Source organism: Orcinus orca, chromosome 13 (assembly GCF_937001465.1).
Source record: "Orcinus orca chromosome 13, mOrcOrc1.1, whole genome shotgun sequence".
NCBI classification, from domain to species: Eukaryota; Metazoa; Chordata; class Mammalia; order Artiodactyla; family Delphinidae; genus Orcinus; species Orcinus orca.
Genome location: NC_064571.1, coordinates 70,373,692 through 70,392,654, shown reverse-complemented (window position 1 = coordinate 70,392,654; position 18,963 = coordinate 70,373,692). Strand labels below are relative to the sequence as shown.

The 18,963-nt window shown below is 41.1% G+C and overlaps 1 protein-coding gene and 1 non-coding gene across 6 annotated transcripts in view; both read left to right on the top strand.

The window, feature by feature from the left end:
• The first annotated feature begins 531 nt into the window (after window positions 1–531).
• Window positions 532–1,817, top strand: LOC101276503 (uncharacterized protein C2orf16). The gene has a single exon (XR_004482400.2). It is a non-coding gene; the product is annotated as an uncharacterized protein C2orf16 (transcript).
• Window positions 1,818–2,001: 184 nt separating this feature from the next.
• ZNF512 (zinc finger protein 512) overlaps window positions 2,002–18,963 on the top strand; it is a 35,254-nt gene continuing 18,292 nt past the window's right edge. For 2 of the 5 annotated variants that reach the window (XM_033425172.2, XM_004268151.4), the window contains exons 1-9: window positions 2,002–2,155; window positions 2,677–2,735; window positions 12,881–13,068; window positions 13,877–13,972; window positions 14,577–14,660; window positions 15,319–15,443; window positions 15,984–16,070; window positions 16,484–16,582; window positions 17,170–17,337. In XM_033425172.2, the coding sequence (XP_033281063.1) occupies window positions 2,126–2,155; window positions 2,677–2,735; window positions 12,881–13,068; window positions 13,877–13,972; window positions 14,577–14,660; window positions 15,319–15,443; window positions 15,984–16,070; window positions 16,484–16,582; window positions 17,170–17,337 (936 nt within the window). In that variant the 5' untranslated portion in view covers window positions 2,002–2,125. The remainder of the gene's footprint in view (window positions 2,156–2,676; window positions 2,736–12,880; window positions 13,069–13,876; window positions 13,973–14,576; window positions 14,661–15,318; window positions 15,444–15,983; window positions 16,071–16,483; window positions 16,583–17,169; window positions 17,338–18,963) is intronic. The other 3 variants (XM_033425171.2, XM_004268152.3, XM_033425173.2) reach the window with 3 other exon arrangements.

The following is an 18,963-nucleotide window of genomic DNA, read 5'->3' as shown; positions in this document are numbered from 1 at the left end:
TAGAGGGCTGCTGCTCGCTCAGGCAAAACAGCGCAGTCTGTCTTGCTGTGGTAACTTTTATTAAAGCATTATCTAGATTTACACTTTAAGACTTGTTTTCTTAACATTTCAGAAGTGCCAAAGCAGCAACCTATGTTTTTATTAATTATACAAGCAATAATTGGCTTTCGTGAGCACCTGCCGTGCTTCGTCCTTGAGCACAGGAACAGCACAAAGTTCCCACCATTATTCTGATTATACTGAAGTAGCACAAGGACATTTCCTTGCGTTCCCAGCACTCTGATTATACTGAGGACATCTCATGGATCAGTGCCCAAAGCACTCAATGCTTCTTTTGCAGGCCCCCGGTTTGCCGGGGGGCACTCGAAGCATTCAGAACTGTTCACAACTCTGGCTTATTCGCATGCCCCCGGTTTCCCGGCGGGGGCTCAAAGCAATCAGGACTGTTTGCAGTTCTGGCTTATTCGCCAGCCCCTAGTTTGCTGGGGGTGGGGGGGCTCATGGGTCACGTCTCCTTTCCATGTCCTCAGTTATCCCACTACAGGTTTGGCAGAAGCCTGAGGACAGGACACGGCCAGACCATTTCTGGTTAAGCAAAAACTACCTTCCAAAACAAAAAGCCAGAGACTATTGCTTATCAAGAGATACCAAAAGACACACGATGCCAACTCTCAAGCTAAGGCCAACAGACCCAACCATTAAGGAGGAGAGCACATTGTGGGGAGAAACAGACCAATTCAGATCAGCTCAACAACCAACAGGAAATAGCTCTTTCCAACCCAGACCTATACAACTGCCAAGCCCATAGTTTCCCAAAGAAGTACCACTCTCAAAAACACCTCAAGCAGCCAGCCTTGGGTCCTGTTCAAAATGAGAGTAATAGCAGAGCTAAGAAAAACTTTAACAGAAATGAAGTCTCTAGCCAGGAGTCCAAGAACTCCAAACCAGGAACCAGAGTTCATGCTGGAGGGAGACTTTTACATGGTTCCCCTATGAACAGAACCTCACACAGTCACCTTAAAGAAAAACCCACACACAAGGAACGAAACCACCACAGCTTCTGTAGGGAAATAACCCCATGGAATTCTTCTGGAAGTAGCCAATATAGTCCCTCTGAGAGGAGCCACCACAGGGCCTCTGAGAGATGTCGCTGTCCCTCTGAGAGGAGATGTCGCAGTCCCTCTGAGAGGAGATGCCACAGTCCCTCTGAGAGATGTCACAGACTCTTTGAGAAAACCCGTCGCGGTCCCTCTGAGAGGAGAGGACACAGTGCTTCTGAGAGAAGACCGTACAGACCCTCTGAAAGGGGCAGACACAGTCATTCTGAAGAGTGGACACAGTCCCTCTGAGAGAAGCCACCGAAGTCCCCTGCAGGAGAGACTCAAGCACAGCTCACCTAGCGAGAAGCCCAGATATAGTTTAGGTAAAGATTTCAGGAGTAACTCAAACATGTTTCCTAAAGACCACACCAAAAAATACCCAAGGGAGGGCAAGTTTGGAGGCCTGACGCTAGAAGATGGGAAGAGACCCGCCCCAGTTATTCATTGCCTCACTCAAGTCTCCATCAAGCTGCCTTTTCGTGGCTTCTTTCCTGCTCAGCCACTGGCTTCCACTTTCTGCGCCCTCAGCAATAAAAGAGTTTCTACCTGAGGGGAGGGAGGGAGGGAAGGCGGGAATGGCTCTGTCATTTCCCTAAGATAAATAAACGGGTAATAATTGACCTTCCTGTGCACCTAGAAAGACCACTCGTCGTGCCCGGTGGAGCATGGGGTCGTGGAGGGGCAGGAGAGGTAGTGCAGACGGAGGGAACGAGACGGACGGACTCCGAGGCCACACAGCGGTTCAAACCACCAAGCCCCAATTTCCCGAGTCCCAAAGCGCACTCTCGGGGCGGGGTCTCAGAGGAAGTGTGTGGGGGGCGGGGGTGTCTGGGGGGGGGGGGGGGGCTGGCTGGTCACGTGACTCGCCCTGCCGCAGCCCCCTCGGAAGCTGAGAGGCGGAAGTAGACGTTAGGCACGGGGCTCGCGGCGCGCCGACTCCACATCCGGGAGCGGAGAGGAGAGCGGAAGTGGCGTTGATCTGGCCGGAGCCCTTGGGTGAATTTGTTAGGCGTGGAGAGGCAGTGATGTCTTCCAGACTCGGTGCAGTGCCCGCCGTGAGTTTCTCGGTTTGACCGTTACGGTTTAGGGGTAGCGCTGTCGAGCCCGCCACACGCGGTCCCTCGCTTTTGTCCCCTGCTCAGAGTTGGTTTTATCAGAGCCCATCGCAGGCCCCACCCTTCTAGGTCAGATATACCAGCCCCCTCGTTTTTCCCCCCACTTCTGCTGCCCGATCCCCACCCCCTTGGACTCAGTTCCTCGTCAGATTGCCGTTAGTTTCTATTCCTTTTACATCCCCAATGCCTCCCATATCCGTTGTCCTCGCTTTCTGTCTCCCTTTTAGAGCTTCTTTCTAGGACAGGGCTTTGAGAATGGGGGAGATGAAGGCTCTAGCGTTGTCACCTGCCTTGACCCTGTAGGAAGATAGGGCGGCACATTTTTCATAAAAAGTCTTGCCTTCTTCCGTTTGAGGGAGTAGCCCCGGGAGAGCTTCATTTCTTGGCACAGGGGGATTCGTCTTTTTGTGGTTAAGGTTCAGAGGCCCCTAGCATTTACTCATGTGCTTGCAATTTGCTAGACCCCGGGACCCACATCCTTTAAGCAGCAGAGGAGCACGAGGATCGTGGGAGCTAAGAAGTAAGTGAGGTTTTGTGCGATCCATTTATAATTGTGTCGCCAGCGCTGTCCAATAGAACTTCCCGTGATGATGAAAATGTTGTGTATCCGCACTGTCCAGTACTGTAGCCACTAGCCACGTATAACTGTTGAGCGCTTGAAATGTGGCTTACGTCAGTGAGGAGCTGAATTTTAAATTGTATTTTAATTAATTTAAATAGCCACCTGTGACTAGTGGCCACCTGATTGGACAGTGCAGGTCTAATCCTAGTGTGGAGGAGGAAAACTTCGCTTGCAAAAAAAAAAAGTACGAATTATAATAAAAATGGAATGTGTGACTCAGTGTAGCCCTGCATTTCTTTAGACATCAAATATGTACTCATGAATACATTGATGAACTTGGGAAGGACTGATAAAAATGACTGTAAGCTACTTGGCTTCAAGACTGGTTTATTATATTGTTTACTGAATGTGCTAAGCTTTACCATATTTGTTAATACAAAAAAGGTTCTTGTTAAGGAGATACTCATTGGAAGGGATTAATTCATTCATACAATATTTACTAAATATCTGCTTTGTGCCAGCTCTGTGGTAGGTTAGATACACAGACATGAAAAATACACAACTAAGAGTCTAACCTATTTAGGCAAGGAGATCCACACAATACAGTGTAATGAAATTTTTTTTTTTTTTTTTTGCGGTACGCGGGCCTCTCACCCCTGTGGCTTCTTCCGTTGCGGAGTACAGGCTCCGGACGCGCAGGCGCAGCGGCCACGGCTCACGGGCCCAGCCGCTCCGCGGCGTGCGGGATCCTCCCGGACCGGGGCACGAACCCGTGTTCCTCGCATCGGCAGGCGGACCCTCAACCACTGCGCCACCAGGGAAGCCCCTAATGAAATGTTTTTAAACAGGAATTTAGTATAGCCTTTGGGGAAGGGGAGTGATATTTGGAAGGGAAGGGTTGCCATAGCAAATCACTCCTAAACAGACTTGAAAGTCAAGGAATAATACAGTTAGCCAGAAGGAAAAGGGTTTTGTTTTGTTTTTTTGTTTGTTTTTGTTTTTCAGAAGAAAGAATGTGAATGGGTAAAAGGATTTAATGGAATAGCAAGTGGGTAATTGTTCAGAAATGTAAAGATTAATGGGCCCTCATCTATTAATCAGAATCAGAATCATTGGAGTTAGGGCATCAGAATCCTTATTTTTAACTGGACTCCTAGGATATTGTGAAGTTTGAGAATCCTCCATGAGAAATGAGACTAGAAGAGAGTAGAGGATGAAACCATGGAAAACATCAGTATTTAAGGATTGGGTAGAATAAAAAAAGGCTGCAAAGGATACTGAGTTGAATGTAAAATACTTTTCTAATGAAATCTAAATATTTGCACCTAGAGAGTGAACTAGGGGCTCTTAAAAATTCTTGGTAGATCAGAAAGGAGTTGAAAATAGGTTAAACTTCTCATCTTTGTGATCTGAAGCTGAGACTGAAAGTACCACACACAACAGGTTATTTTAAAGTAACTACAATTATGATAGTCAAAGCTTTTTCTTGTCATATTTATGGAAAGAGAAGTTTGAGATTAGGGTTTTTTTTTTTTTGCGGTACGCGGGCCTCTCACAGTTGTCGCCTCTCCCGTTGCGGAGCACAGGCTCCGGACGTGCAGACTCAGCGGCCCATGGCTCACAGGCCCAGCCGCTCCGTGGCATGTGGGATCTTCCCGGACCGGGGCATGAACCCATGTTCCCTGCACTGGCAGGCGGACTCTCAACCACTGCGCCACCAGGGAAGCCCAATCTGGTTTTTAACAAATAATCAAATACCCTGAGTTGATAGGTAGTGTAAAATACTTGAGAATTGTTTTTGTTGAGTCCTTTAAAAGTAAAAGAGAGCTGGAGGGAGGGATTCCCTATCCACGTTGACTTAATCCCCAAGATGTTAAAACTGTTGATTTTTTTTTTCACTATACTCGTGCTTATTCATGAGCAGGGAGGTCGGTATATCCAAGTCCTACATTGACAGCAAAGAAATTTCTTTGAGGACAGTTTCCTAAGAGGAGTCAGATGGGACTTGACTCTTAATGGCCTGTTGATACTATCAAGTCTTTCTAGTACAGATAGTTCCCATTGTTTGGGATGGTGTTTTAGCCCTCGAGGACAGCCAGTTCCCACTAAAATTTTTTTATACCTTCATTGAGGTATAATTGAAGTACAATAGACTGCATATATTTATACAATAAGTATATTGTATACATATATAGATATATGTATACAATATCTTCATCTTTGACATATGTAAGTACCCATGAAACTGTCACCACAATCAAGATAACATTTCCATCTCTCCCAAAAGTTTTTTCACGTCCCTTTGCAATTCATTCCTCCCTCCACTCCTGTCCCCAGACACCCCCTGACCTGTTTTCTGTCACTGTACAGTGGTTTGCATGTTCTAGGATTTTCTATAAATGAAATCAGACATTGTGTCCTCTTTTTGCATGAGTTGTTTCACTCAGAATAATTTTTTTTTTTTTTTTTTTTTTGGTGGTACGTGGGCCTCTCACTGTTGTGGCCTCTACCGTTGCGGAGCACAGGCTCCGGACGCGCAGGCTCAGCGGCCATGGCTCACGGGCCCAGCCGCTCCGCGACATGTGGGATCCTCCCGGACTGGGGCACGAACCTGTGTCCCCTGCATCAGCAGGCGGACTCTCAACCACTGCGCCACCAGGGAAGCCCAGAATAATGATTTTGAATGAAGAATAGTTTTTGTTGCTAAACAGAATTCGATTATGGATATAACATAGTTTGTTTAGCCATCTATCTTGAGGGACATTTGGGTTATTCTCAGTGTGGAGGTATTACAGTAAAACTGCTGTGAACATTCATGGGCAAGTCTCTGTGTGGAAAAATATTTTTGTTTCTTTTGATAAATACTTAACACAGTATTTATTTATTAAGATGGAATTTACCATCTTAGGTTGATTGGGTCTGATGTCAGGAGAATGTTTCACTTTTTAAGAAATTGTCAGTCTTCTAAATTGGCGGTATTATTTTACATTCCTACCAGCAGTGTAGGAGAGTAAGTCTCTAATTTTAGCTAATTTAATGGGTGTATAATTGTGTTTCATTGTGGTTTTAATGAGAATTTTCCTGATGAATAGTGGTGTAAAACATCTGTTCATGTGCTTATTGGCCATTCATATATCTTTTTTTGTCAAGTGTGTTGATGTCTTTTGCCACCCCCCCCAAAAAAAAAAAATTGTGTTTTCTCTCACCGTTAAATTGTATAATTTAATTTTTTAAAAATATTTTCTGAACACAGTTCTTTTGTTATATGTGTCTTGAATATTTCCTCGTCAGTGGTTTGCATTTCATTTTCTTAATGGTGTCTTTTGAAGAGCCAAAGTTTTAAATTTATCATTAAAAATAATAAAAATTTTATCATTTTTTTCCTTTTATGTTTCATGCTATTTGTATTCTATTTAAGAAAACTTTGCCATCCCTAATTGCAAAGATTTTTTCCTTTGCTTTCTTCCAGAAGTTTTATAGGTTTTACATTCAGGTCTATGGCTCATGTAGAGTTAATGTTTATGTATGGTGTGTTATAAAGGTCAATATTAATTTCTTTCCATTTGTATATCCAGTTGTTGAAAAGACGATCCTTTCCCTGTTCAGTTGCCTTGGCATCTTTGTTAAAAATCAATTGAACATGTATAGGTGTGGGTCTGTTTCTGGACTTTAATTATTCTCTTCCATTAATGTGTATGTCTATCTTTTTGCCAATACTAAACTGTTTTGGTACTGTAGCATTAGAGTAAGTCCTGAAATCAGATAAGGTAAGTCATCTAACTTTGTTGTTTTTTTCAAGATTGTTTCAGCTATTATATTTTCTTGGCCTTTTTATATAAATTCTACAATCAGTTTGTTATTTCTATAAAAGAAGCATGCTGGAGTATTGATTGGTATATGTATTGAATCTATAGGTCGATTTAGGGAGAATTGCCGTTTTAACAATATTGAATTTTCTGATTTATGAGCATGTTATATTTTTCCATTTATTTAGGTCCTCTTCAATTTCTCTCACCAGTGAGTTGTAGTTTTCATTGTAAAATTCTTGGATGGCTTTTGTTAGATTTGTTTCTAGGTTCCTAGATTTGTTCCTAGGTTCCTGTGTTTTTTGTTATTGTAAATGCTATTGTTTTTACAAGTTCATCTTCTCGTTGCTTGTTGCTAGTAGCTAGGAGTACACTTGTTAAAAAAATATTTATTTATTTGGTTGTGCTGGGTCTTAGTTGCTGCAGGCGAGCTCCTTAGTTGCGGTTCGCAGGCTCCTTAGTTGCAGCACATGGGCTCCTTAGTTGCAGCCGGTGGGCTCCTTAGTTGTGGCATGTGAACTCTTAGTTGCAGCATGCATGTGGGATCTAGTTCCCTGACCAGGGATCAAACCCGGGCCCCCTGCATTGGGAGCGTGGAGTCTTGACCACTGCGCCACCAGGGAAGTCCCACAATTGATTTTTGTATTTTAGCCTTGTATCCTGTCACTTGCTAAATTCATTTTTAAAAAATTAATTAATTAATTTTTTGGCTGTGTTGGGTCTTCGTTGCTGCGCTCAGGCTTTCTCTAGTTGTGGTGAGCGGGGGCTACTCTTCATTGTGGTGTGTGGGCTTCTCATTGTGGTGGCTTCTCTTGTTGCGGAGCCCTGGCTCTAGGGCACGCGGGCTTCAGTAGTTGTGGCTTGCGGGCTCTAGAGCACAGGCTCGGTAGTTGTAGTGCACGGGTTTAGTTGCTCCGTGGCATGTGGGATCTTCCTGCACTAGGGATCAAACCCGTGTCCCCTGCACTCTTAACCACTGCACCACCAGGGAAGTCCCTCAATTCATTTTTAATTCTAGTAATTATTTCATATATTTTCTGAGATTATCTTTGTAAACAAACTGAATAAAATCTGTTAAAAAAATCTGCAAGTAGGGGCAGTTATACTTTTTTCCTTCTGATCTTTATGCCTCCAGTTTCTTCTTATGTCAGTTTGGCAAGTTGTAGTTTTTAAGAAATTTGTTCATCTTAATTTGTCAGTTTTTTTGGCATAAAGTTTTTCGAAGTATTCTCATTATTTTAATGTCTGTATGATGTATAATAATAACCCCTCTTTCATTTCTGACATTGGTTATTTGTGGTATCTTTGGTATCTTTTTTTCTTGATCAGTCTAGCTACAGTGTTGTCAATTTTGTGATCTTTTCAAAGAACCAGATTTTCTGTAAAGTCTGTTTCCTAATTTGTGAATTTCTCCTTTTTATTATGTTCTTCCTTCTATTTCTTTGGGCTTACTTTGCTCTTCTTTTTAAGCTACCTTAAGATGAAATCTTAACTTATTGATTTTAGATCTTCTTTTCTAACATAAGCATTTACAGTTTTAAGTTTCCTTCTAAGTACTGCTTTAGTTGCATCCCACAAATTTTGATATGTATATTTTTGTTGTTATTCACTTAAAATATTTTTGAATTTCCTTTGTGATTTCATTTTTGACCCATGAATTATTTAGAATTGGATTCTTTTTTTTTTTTTTTTTTTTTTTTTTTTTTGGCGGTACACGGGCCTCTCACTGTTGTGGCCTCTCCCGTTGCGGAGCACAGGCTCCGGACGCGCAGGCTCAGCAGCCACGGCTCACGGGCCCAGCCGCTCCACGGCACGTGGGATCTTCCCGGACCGGGGCACGAACCCGCGACCCCTGCATCGGCAGGCGGACTCCCAACCACTGCGCCACCAGGGAAGCCCTAGAATTGGATTCTTTAATTGCCAGATTTATTTTTTATTTTAGATACCTTGCTATTCTTGATTTCTAATTTAATTCTGATGTGGTCAGAGAACACATGTATGATTTTCATCTTTTTAGGTTTAAAGTTTATAGCCCAGTATATGATCTATCTTGTGAATGCACAGTGTGCTCTTGAAAAGAAAGTATATCCCAGGGCTTCCCTGGTGGCGCAGTGGTTGAGAGTCCGCCTGCTGATGCAGGGCACACGGGTTCGTGCCCTGGTGTGGGAGGATCCCACAGGCCAGTGAGCCATGGCCACTGAGCCTGCACGTCCGGAGCCTGTGCTCCGCAACGGGAGAGGCCACAACAGTGAGAGGCCCGCGTATCAAAAAAAAAAAAAAGAAAGAAAGTATATCCCATAGTGTTGGATGTAGTGTTCTATAAATGTCAGCTACAGCAAGGTGGCTAATAGTGTAGTTCAGATCTTCTGTGTCTTTACTCAATTTTTGTCTAGTCTGTCAGTTCCTAAGAGGAGGAGGACTTAAAATTTCTGGCAAGATTGTAGAATTGTCTACTTTTCTTTTTCTATCAGTTTTGCTTTGTGTGCTTTGAGCCTCTATTGTTAGACACATGCAGTGAGTAATTATGTCTTCCTGATGATTTGTCATTTTAATTATTATGAAGTGTCCCTTTTTATCTCTGGTAATACTGTTTGTCTTGAAGTCTATTTTATCTGATATTAAAATGGCCACTCCAGCCTTCTTGTGTTTGCTGATGGCATGGTATAATTTTTTCATCTTTTTACTTCCAATGTACATATGTCTTTATATTTAAATAAAGTGTGCCTCTGTAGGCAGCATATACTAGGATATTGCTTTCTTATTTACTCTCTCAATCTCTGACTTCTAACTGGAGTATTTAGACCGTAAACATTTTAATTAATTATTGCATGGTTGGATTTAGGTCTACCATTTAATTATTTGTTCTCTCTACTCTGTTTTTTCCTCTGTACCTTCTTTTGGATTATTTAAATGTTTAGTGTGCCATTTTAATTTATCTATTTGATTTTGGCTCTCTCTCTGGCTCCCCCTCCCTTTTTTTTTCCTTTGAGGGGGAGGTTTGGTAGTAGTTGCTCTAGGAATTACAATATATACCTACCCTTTCATCATCTACTTAGAGTTAAAATACTACCACTTTGCTTAAATGTAGAAGCCTTAGACCATATAGATTCCTTTAACCCCCTACCTGCTGACCATTAAATTATAGCTGTCATATATATTACATCTACATTTATTGAAAACCTTACCAGATAATGCTAAAATTTTGCTTTAAAGAGTTTTTAATATTTACCTGGCTGTTTGCCATTTCTCTTGCTCTTTCTTCATTCTTAAAAATACAGATTTCTCTCTGGTGTCATTTTTCCTTCAGCTGGAATTATTTCCCTTAGCATTTTTCATAGAGCAGTCTGCTGACAACAAATTTTCTTAGTTTTTCTTCATCTGAAGAAATATTCCTAAAGGCTATTTTCACTGAATATGGAATTTTGGATTGATAAATCTTTTCTCTCAGGATTTTAAAGGTGTTGTTGTGCTGTCTTGGTTTCTGTTGAGAAATTCACAATCATTTGAATAATATGTCATTTTTTTCTAGCTGGTTTCTGGATTTTTAAAAAATCTTCAGTTTTAAACAGTTTCATTAAGATATATCTAGGTGTGTTTTTCTATTGAGTGTTTGTTGAGCTCCTTAAATCTGTAAATTTAAGTTTTTCATTAAATTTGGGGGATTTTTCCACCATTATTTTTTTCAAAAAATTTTCCTCAATCTCTCTTTCCTCTTCTTCTGGGATTACAACTATGCTTAAGTTAGATCTTTGATATTGACACCGCAGGTTGTTGGGGCTCTGTTGACTGTTTTTCAGTCTTTTGTCCTCTTTGTTCTTCAGATTGGATAATTTCTATTGATCTGTCTTCAAGTTCATAGATTCTTTCCTCTGCTGTCTCCATTCTATTACTAGCCCATCCAGTGAGTTTTTATTTTATTTGTTACTTTTCAGTTTTAAAATTAATTTGTTCTTTTTTATGATTTCTATTTTTCTGCTGATAATTCCTACATTTTCCTTCATTTCCAGTGTTTTCCTTTCTATCGTGGAGCATAATTATAATAGCTGCTTTAAAGGCTTTGATAGTTCCAACATCTGCATCATCTTCCAACATCTGTTTATCATCTGTCCTTTGAGAATTGCTCACATTTTCCTGGTTCTTTGTGAATTGCATAATTTTGGAATTTATTCTCAAGATTGTGAATGTTATTTGTGTAGACCATGGGTCTTTTTAGGATCTTCTAGGGATTGTTGCTGTTTTTATTCTAGCAGGTAACCTGTTTAGGTTCAGACCATAAATTCTGTCCTACTTTCTGAAGGCATTGGTTCAGTGGAACTGAGATTCCATTCTTTTGAGTCTTTTCTGTGATGGTTTAGAGCTCAGGGGTTAGTTTGAGACTTTTTCAGGTTTTTCAAATCTTGTTTCAGTTTTCCAAGCTTTTGATACATTGGTTTGGATCTGTCTCACAGTAGTAGCTCAGGGGTTAGGCTGAGAGTTGTGTAGTTTGTTTAAATCTTATTTCACTTTCAAAGTCTTTGCTAAGCTGGTTTGGGTGTATCCTCCGCACATACATAGCTCAAGTTAAGCTGTGATTTGTGTGGATTTGTACACAGAAATATGAGGTCACCTTCTTTGCCTGTCTCTTCTCCATGATTCCTCCACATTCTCTAGTCTATAGAGACCCCTTTTCCTGGTTTCTAAGGCCAGAAAGATGGAGTTTCTATGAGAATTTAGGCTGCCCATGCTGGTCTGTGAGTGGGGGGCCACCCTTGTTGCAAAGCTGCATGTGAGAGAAAAAAAAAACTGGGAAACATACCCCATGTGACTCACTTCTTCCAGTTTTAACTGTTCTCCACAATCCACCTGCTTTTGTTTACTTTTTGAGGTCCAGAGTTTTTAGTTGTAATCAGCAAGAGGAATGGGCCATAGTGGGTGTGTGCCACTGTGCCGGAACCAGGACATCTCTGTATTAAATTTGTAATATTGGACCTCATGTACAGAGCTGAGAATCAATTTTCCCTTTTTGTAGCATACTGACTTTGTAAGTTCCTGTTATTTTTTGTTTTCCCTATCCCCACATCCATCCCCTTCCTCCCAGAGACAACCATACTAACAAGTTTGATATTTGTCCTTAAATATTTATGAGTACTCATAAAATAGCTAGTGCCGTTTACTTGTGTAATTGTTTTTAATTTACTGAATTGACATTGTAGTGTACATCTTGTTCTGTTTTTTTTTTTTTATTGAACAGTATGCTTTTTAGTTATGTTCGTATCTCTAGATGTGAAGAAATGGTTTATTGCTTCTAACAGCTACATAATATTCCTTGGCAGGCATCTATCACATTTTACTTTTATTTATTCCTAAGAATGGTCACCTTTGTTACTTCCAACTACCTGCTACCACAAACCTCTATGTGTAATTGTTACCAACTGTACCTCTAAAGTGTTGTCTTGAATCTGTCAGTTTATCATCTCTACTACGAAACCTTAGTTCAAGTTCAAGCTTTCATCATCTCTTATCCGTACTATTGCAATAAACTGCTAACTCTTCTCCTTTCTTTCACTCATCCTCCATGGGTCATCTTTTATACAGCATCCAGAGTGTGACATTTCTAAACCATAAATCTAAGGCAGGCCTCACACAGTTAAGTTAGCTGGAAGAGGAGTGTCTCAGAGATCCGTGGACTCCACTTTGAGAACTGCTGCTCTACCACACTTTGAGCCATCTAGAAGATACTTTGTCACTACTCAGTAATGTTTGTTGACTACATACTGACTGGTCTTAGATTTAAAAGTTTGGATCCAGCCGTATACCAGACTTCTGGCCAGCTTAACTCAGACAAGATAGCACCCTTCCTTTAGCTGTGGGATCTAAGTATCAAGTTGCCTAAGCAAGACAGGGTGCCCTGACATCAAGGTGTAGTGGTTACTGTTCCTCTGCCAGAGGAATAGGGAGGCCTGGACACACCTGCTTACAGATCCAGGGCATCTTCTAAAGGGTCATGGAACACCCTATTTTACTACTTTCTTTTCATTGATGGATTTAGGAAGGAATGCCTACTTGGGCTATAGAATGATCATTTACGTGGACTGCTTATGCTTTCTGATTATAGTGAAGTATAATAATAATTATGTATATTGTACTAGGTCAACTAATTTAATTGTTAGAAAATTACAATCTAAATTGCTTTTATTATCAGGCTTCTTCGTTTTTTGCACAGGTAACCAACTTGGTTATCTTCTTATGATGTAATATAAGTAATAGAAACTTTACTCCAGACCCTCCTTTGTGGTATTTATCTTTGTGTCCTGTTAGTAGCAGGACCCAGTGCTCCATAAAGGATAATAGTTTCCAGTACACTATCCCTCATGATGACTCCTTAAGCGGCTCGTCATCTGCTTCTTCGTGTGAACTGGTGAGTGATTTTCCAGCCTCCTTCCGGAAGTCTGCCTACTGGATGAAGATGAGAAGGATCAAGCCAGCTGCTACTTCCCATGTTGAAGGTATCAGTATCAGTATCTTATTCCAAAGACAGGGAACTCTCTAAAGTTATATTTGAGGTATCTGTTGTAAATGGCTCTTAAAGTATTAAGTACCACATATGTGTTCCTTATTAGTGGTTGAATTTTTATTTTTATTTTTTTTGGCCATGCCACTTGGCTTGTGGGATCTTAGTTCCCCAACCAGGGATTGAACCTGGGCCATGGCAGTGAAAGCGCCAAGTCCTAACCAGTGGACCGCCAGAGAAGTCCCCTGAAATTTTTTTTAAGGTGTTAGGCTGTCATATACTCTTAGCTTCATGAACTGTCCCTCTGTTTTACTGAGTGAAATTCTGCTGATCTTACTCCTCTAGGTTATATGGTATAGCCTTTCCTCTTCATACGAATTGAACTTTCTTTCCCGTTGTTCTAGTTTGATCCTCTGTTGAGGGTTTAGGCGCTAGTGTAAGGATTATTCTAAGTGGAATTTATTAGTGGTTATAGTCTGAAGGGTTCTTAGTAGCCCTTTATCTTGAACAGTTAGCCTCAAATCAGGATCAAACAAATCACACTGCCTGAAGGATCTTATTTTTCATAGGGAACAGTTGATCACTTGGGATGGAGAACAGTACAAAAGGAAAAGGGGAGGTTGAGTCAGTTAATGAAAAATTATACCAACTTCCCTAAAAATGTTACAAACACTTCTCTAAGACCTGTGCTTGCTGATAATCTTTCTCTTTGGTGGTCTTGTGATTGATGATTTGAAGATGGGCGTAGATGTTCTCATATAAACCATACTGAAATTTTGTTTTGTTTTCTTATGTTATTTCAGGGTCAGGTGGAGTATCAGCCAAAGGAAAAAGGAAACCCAGGCAGGAAGAAGATGAAGACTATCGAGAATTTCCTCAGAAGAAGCATAAGCTTTATGGTAAGGGAGTAACTTTGCTAATTCTTTTTCACTGTGTGCCTGGGCTTTATTCTCTGAAGGTGAAAGGGAGAGGGACCTTAGATTTTGGCCCTTAAGCACTTTTGAGCCCTTTGAATTTTTTGGCAAGGAATGGCCTCCATCCTGCCTTTGTTTTTTTGCTTTTTTTTTAATTTTGGCTACGCTGGATCTTCGTTGCGGCGCATGGGCTTCTCTAGTTGTAGCGTGTGGGCTCTCTAGTTGTGGCGCATGGGCTTCTCTGGTTGAGGCTCACGGGCTCTAGAGCTCGCAGGCTCAGTAGTTGTAGCGTGCGGGCTCTCTAGTTGCAGCGTGTAGGCTTAGTTGCGGTATGTGGGATCTTAGTTCCCTGACCAGCGATTGAACCCAGGCCCCTTGCATTGGGAGCACGGAGTCTTAACCACTGGACCACCAGGGAAGTCCCCCCATCCTGCCTTATTTTACCGTTTTCTTCTGTCATGACTTAAGGGAGTCATTTGGTTGAGGGAGTGGGGCCTAGGGTGTTGAGAAGAAGAGGAAAGAGATTTTGGTGCTAGAGAGGGGTCAGAAAAGGTGATGTGTTGGGCTTCAAGTTTCTGTCTTGCGTCAGGGAGGAAGCAACGGCCTAAAACTCAGCCTAATCCCAAAGCCCAGGCTCGTCGTATTCGGAAGGAACCACCAGCTTATGCAGCAGGTATGCTTTCTGTTGGAAGCTTTTTGAGATCTAGTTCTCTCATTCTGTCTTTTTTGTTGTTGTTGGTAAAGGAATGATGTACCAAAGCATTTTTTTAGGGAGGCGCTTATTAAGCACATGGCTTTGGAGGTCAGTCATGTTTGTTCAAGTTTTGGCTCTTCATTAATTTTTTGACCTGCCTCTTAATTTCTGCAAACTTCAGTTTCCTTGTCTCTAAATAGGAATAATAAAGGCAGTCAGAATTGTTGTGAAAATTAAATGGGATAAAAACATTTAACAAAGTCTCAGGCACATAGGAAACACTTAGCAAACTGATTGTTATATATCTCAGTATCCCATTCTTATATGCTACTATGAAAAATATTACCCATTGACAGTTATATGTCAGTAAAACTGGGAAAAAAATTATTGCTCATTTCTTTAAGCCACTGGGCTTTGGAGTGGTTGTTGGATGGTTTTGATCGTGGGGAATTGAGTAGGAGTTTCAGAAACTCTTCACTGTCTGAAAAAAATTATTTCTAGAAGTTATATATAGCAAGAGTCTTTCCCCCAGGAAGAGGAAAAGCCACTTTATGATACTTTTCCTAAAATCTGGGATTGTGCTTTTTGTTTCTGGAGAATACTGCAAATTGTAAGTGTTCCTTTCTCTCCTTTGTAGGCAGTTTAGAGGAGCAGTGGTACTTAGAAATTGTGGATAAAGGCAGTGTCTCCTGTCCTACCTGCCAGGCAGTGGGGAGAAAGACCATAGAGGGCTTAAAGAAACACATGGAAAACTGCAAACAGGTTAGATATTTTGTGGCATTTCATAACTGTTATGACTTTTTACCCAAACTTTAAACCTCTGGCACTGTGTTGGATATGCTGATTATTGTGGAGAAGAGGCAGCATTGTGTCATAGAGAAAACATAGACTCTGGAGTCTGACAGACTTGGGTTTGAATCTTCATTCAGGTACTTACTAGTTGTGTCATTTAGCTTTTTATGTGTGGACCTCAGTTTTCTCATTTATAAAGTAGAGATAGTTACTACCTTGTGTAGTCCATGAGAGGATAAAAAAAGAAATATTACATGCTAAGTGCCTACCCCATTACTTGGCAAATACTGGCACTCAGTAAATGGTAGTTCTTATTATTTTGAAAATGAATAGCCTTTACCTCTTTGCCCTTGAGGACATGACAATGAGCTTTTGGGATTTTGAGATTCATTGACTATTATAGAATTTGGGAAATAAAGGAGATACAGACCAGAGCAGTTGAATAGGACTTTGTGACATTCTGTTTCTCTGTTGAACAGCCTGACCCTGAGCAGTGTTTTTTACTTGTAGGAAATGTTCACTTGTCATCATTGTGGGAAACAACTTCGTTCACTGGCAGGGATGAAGTATCATGTCATGGCAAATCATAATAGCTTGGTAAGAGTGTGTTCTGTGCTGTGTGAGCCTATGTGGTATTTGGATGCCTTTACTTGGATGAATGTAGATAAATCAGTGGAGATGGCTAAGGCTCTGGGACTTCATGGGATGTTAAGTAAGAATACCCTTTAGATAGAAGAGTTACACACAATGAAATGTGGATACATAGGTATTTGTGTTTAGGTTAGCCCAAAGGTTCATATCCTGGGAGGTAGAGGCTTTGAACTCTTAGTTCCTTTACATTCACTTCACTGTTTAGGAGAAGATGGAGAAAGCCAGGAGTCAGATAACTTAGATTTCATGGGCATCAGCTTAGGTACTAGTCCAGTCCTTGATTCTCCTATGATAGAATTTCTTTTCTGTATCTGTCTTGTCCATGAGTCATTTGCCTGTCTGCTTCTCTTGCTTTCTAGCCCATCTTGAAGGCTGGAGATGAAATAGATGAGCCAAGTGAGAGGGAACGTCTCCGAACAGTTCTCAAGAGACTGGGAAAGCTGAGGTGCATGCGTGAGGTAAGAGCCCAAAGACAGCAACTCCTGCCTGGAGCCTCAGGTCAATGTCTTTCTGTTACTTGCTTCCATGTCTCCTACTTCTCCCTTACAGACCTGGTTTTGTGTCATCTTCCAGCATAAGAGCGACTTCTGTTTTTCAGGGTCTCCTGAATTCATTAACAGTTCTTTATTTTCTTTCTCATCTCCAGAAATTTGTTCTCCCTTTTCCCTTTGTTTGAAGGAGTTTCTTTGTCATCCTTTCTTTAGTGTGATAAAGAGGATTGTAGTAACCTCATGTGAGGAACTTTGATATTGCTGGCTGTTTGATATTGGGGTGGAGTTGGATCATAGACCAAGGAGGAAGCTGTGACACAGACGAGGTATACAGTTCTAGTTTACTGATTGCTGACTAAGTTGATTGAATATCATACTTGGTGGTAGATAGGACAGCAGTTGGGCCAGGGACAAGGAAGAGTTGTGCGAATGGGAAATGCTGGAGAGGGTCTAGTGATATCAGAGCGTCTGTTTGTATGATGTGGCCGTTTAGAAGTTTAGAAATCATATAAAAATATGTAAGATTATAATATAGGCCTCTCTCCTTTGTTCAGAGTTGCTCTAGTAGCTTCACCAGCATCATGGGATATCTGTATCATGTCAGAAAATGTGGCAAAGGGGCTGCAGAGCTGGAGAAGATGACCCTGAAATGTCACCACTGTGGAAAGCCATATAGATCGAAGGCTGGACTTGCGTATCATCTGAGGTCAGAGCATGGGCCTGTGAGTACTGATTGCTTTCCAGACCCTGTTTGGGGATCTGTTCTGCGGTGACTGCTTGCCCCTGCATCTTTCCTACATCCTTGGTTCCTCATTTGTAGTCCCTTTTAATCTGAATGTTTTTGTTCTCTCTCTTCCTTGTTCTTTTGTGCTCTCCTGTCTGATCATTATTAGGTTAAAGAAATCAAAGTTCATTGTATAGTCTGGGCAGAAGTAAACTCATTACTATATTTTTAAAGCTTAAGGCATTCTCCCTAAGTGAGAAATTTTGTGGGATTCTATCCAGCCGATCCCTCTATTCCAGTTTTTTTGTCTTGAATTTTTCTTTTCCTGATTACATTTCTAGGCTCCCCCACCTCGTTTTTTCTTTTTTAGCGTTAAGTTTCAAGATATAACTTACATATGGTAATTAATATTCATTCTTTTTAGTATACAGTTATGAGTTTTGACAAAAACATACAGTCATGTAATTACCACCATGATCAAGATACAGAACAATTTGATCATGCCCCCCAGATTCTTCTGTGTCCCTTTGTAGTCATTTGTTCTTCCCATCCCCAGCCCCTGGCAACCACTGATCTATCTCCTGTCCCTATAGTTTTGCCTTTTCTGGAATGTCGTATAAATGGGCTCATACAGTATATACCCTCTTGAGTCTGGCTTCCTTCACTGAGCATAATGCATTTGTGATTCATCCGTGTGTTGCATGGATCATTAGTTTATTCCTTTTTGTTTCTGTCTAGGATTCCACTGTATGGATATTTCACAATTTATCCATTCACCAGTTGAAGAGCATTTGAGTCATTTCTAGTTTGGGGCAGTTTTGAATAAGCTGCTATAAACATTTACATAAAGGTTTTTGTGTGAAAATAAGTTTTGATTTCTCTTGGGTAAATACTTAGGAATAGGACTGTTAGGTCATATGATAAGTGTATGTGTAACTTTGTGAGAAACTGCCAAGCCATTTTCCTAAGTGGCTGTGCCATTTTGCATTCTCACCAGCAAAGCATGGGAATTCCAGGAGCTTTGCGTCTTTATCAGCACTTGCCCTTGTCATGTTCATTTTTAAAATCCATTCTAATAGGTATGTAGCAGTATTTTACTGCCGTTTAAATTTGCATTTCCCTAATGACTAATGATATTGACCATCTTTTCATCTGCTTATTGGCAATGTCAGTCTTTAATGAAGTTTCTTCTTTAGTGAAGTGTCTGTTGAAATCCTGTGTTCATTTTATTGTTGCAGTTTTTGTTGTCTTGCTATTACGTTTTAAATATATTTTGAGTTTTTTACATATTCTGGACACAAGTCTTTTTTTTTTTTTTGGCGGTACGCGGGCCTCTCACTGTTGTGGCCTCTCCCATCATGGAGCACAGGCTCCGGACGCACGGGCTTAGCGGCCATGGCTCACGGGCCCAGCCGCTCCGTGGCATGTGGGATCTTCCCGGACTGGGGCACAAACCCACGTCCCCTGCATCGGCAGGCGGACTCTCAACCACTGCGCCACCAGGGAAGCCCTTTTTTTTTTCACATCTTTATTAGAGTATAATTGCTTTACAGTGGTGTGTTAGTTTCTGCTTTATAACAAAGTGAATCAGTTATATATATACATGTGTTCCCATATCTTTTAT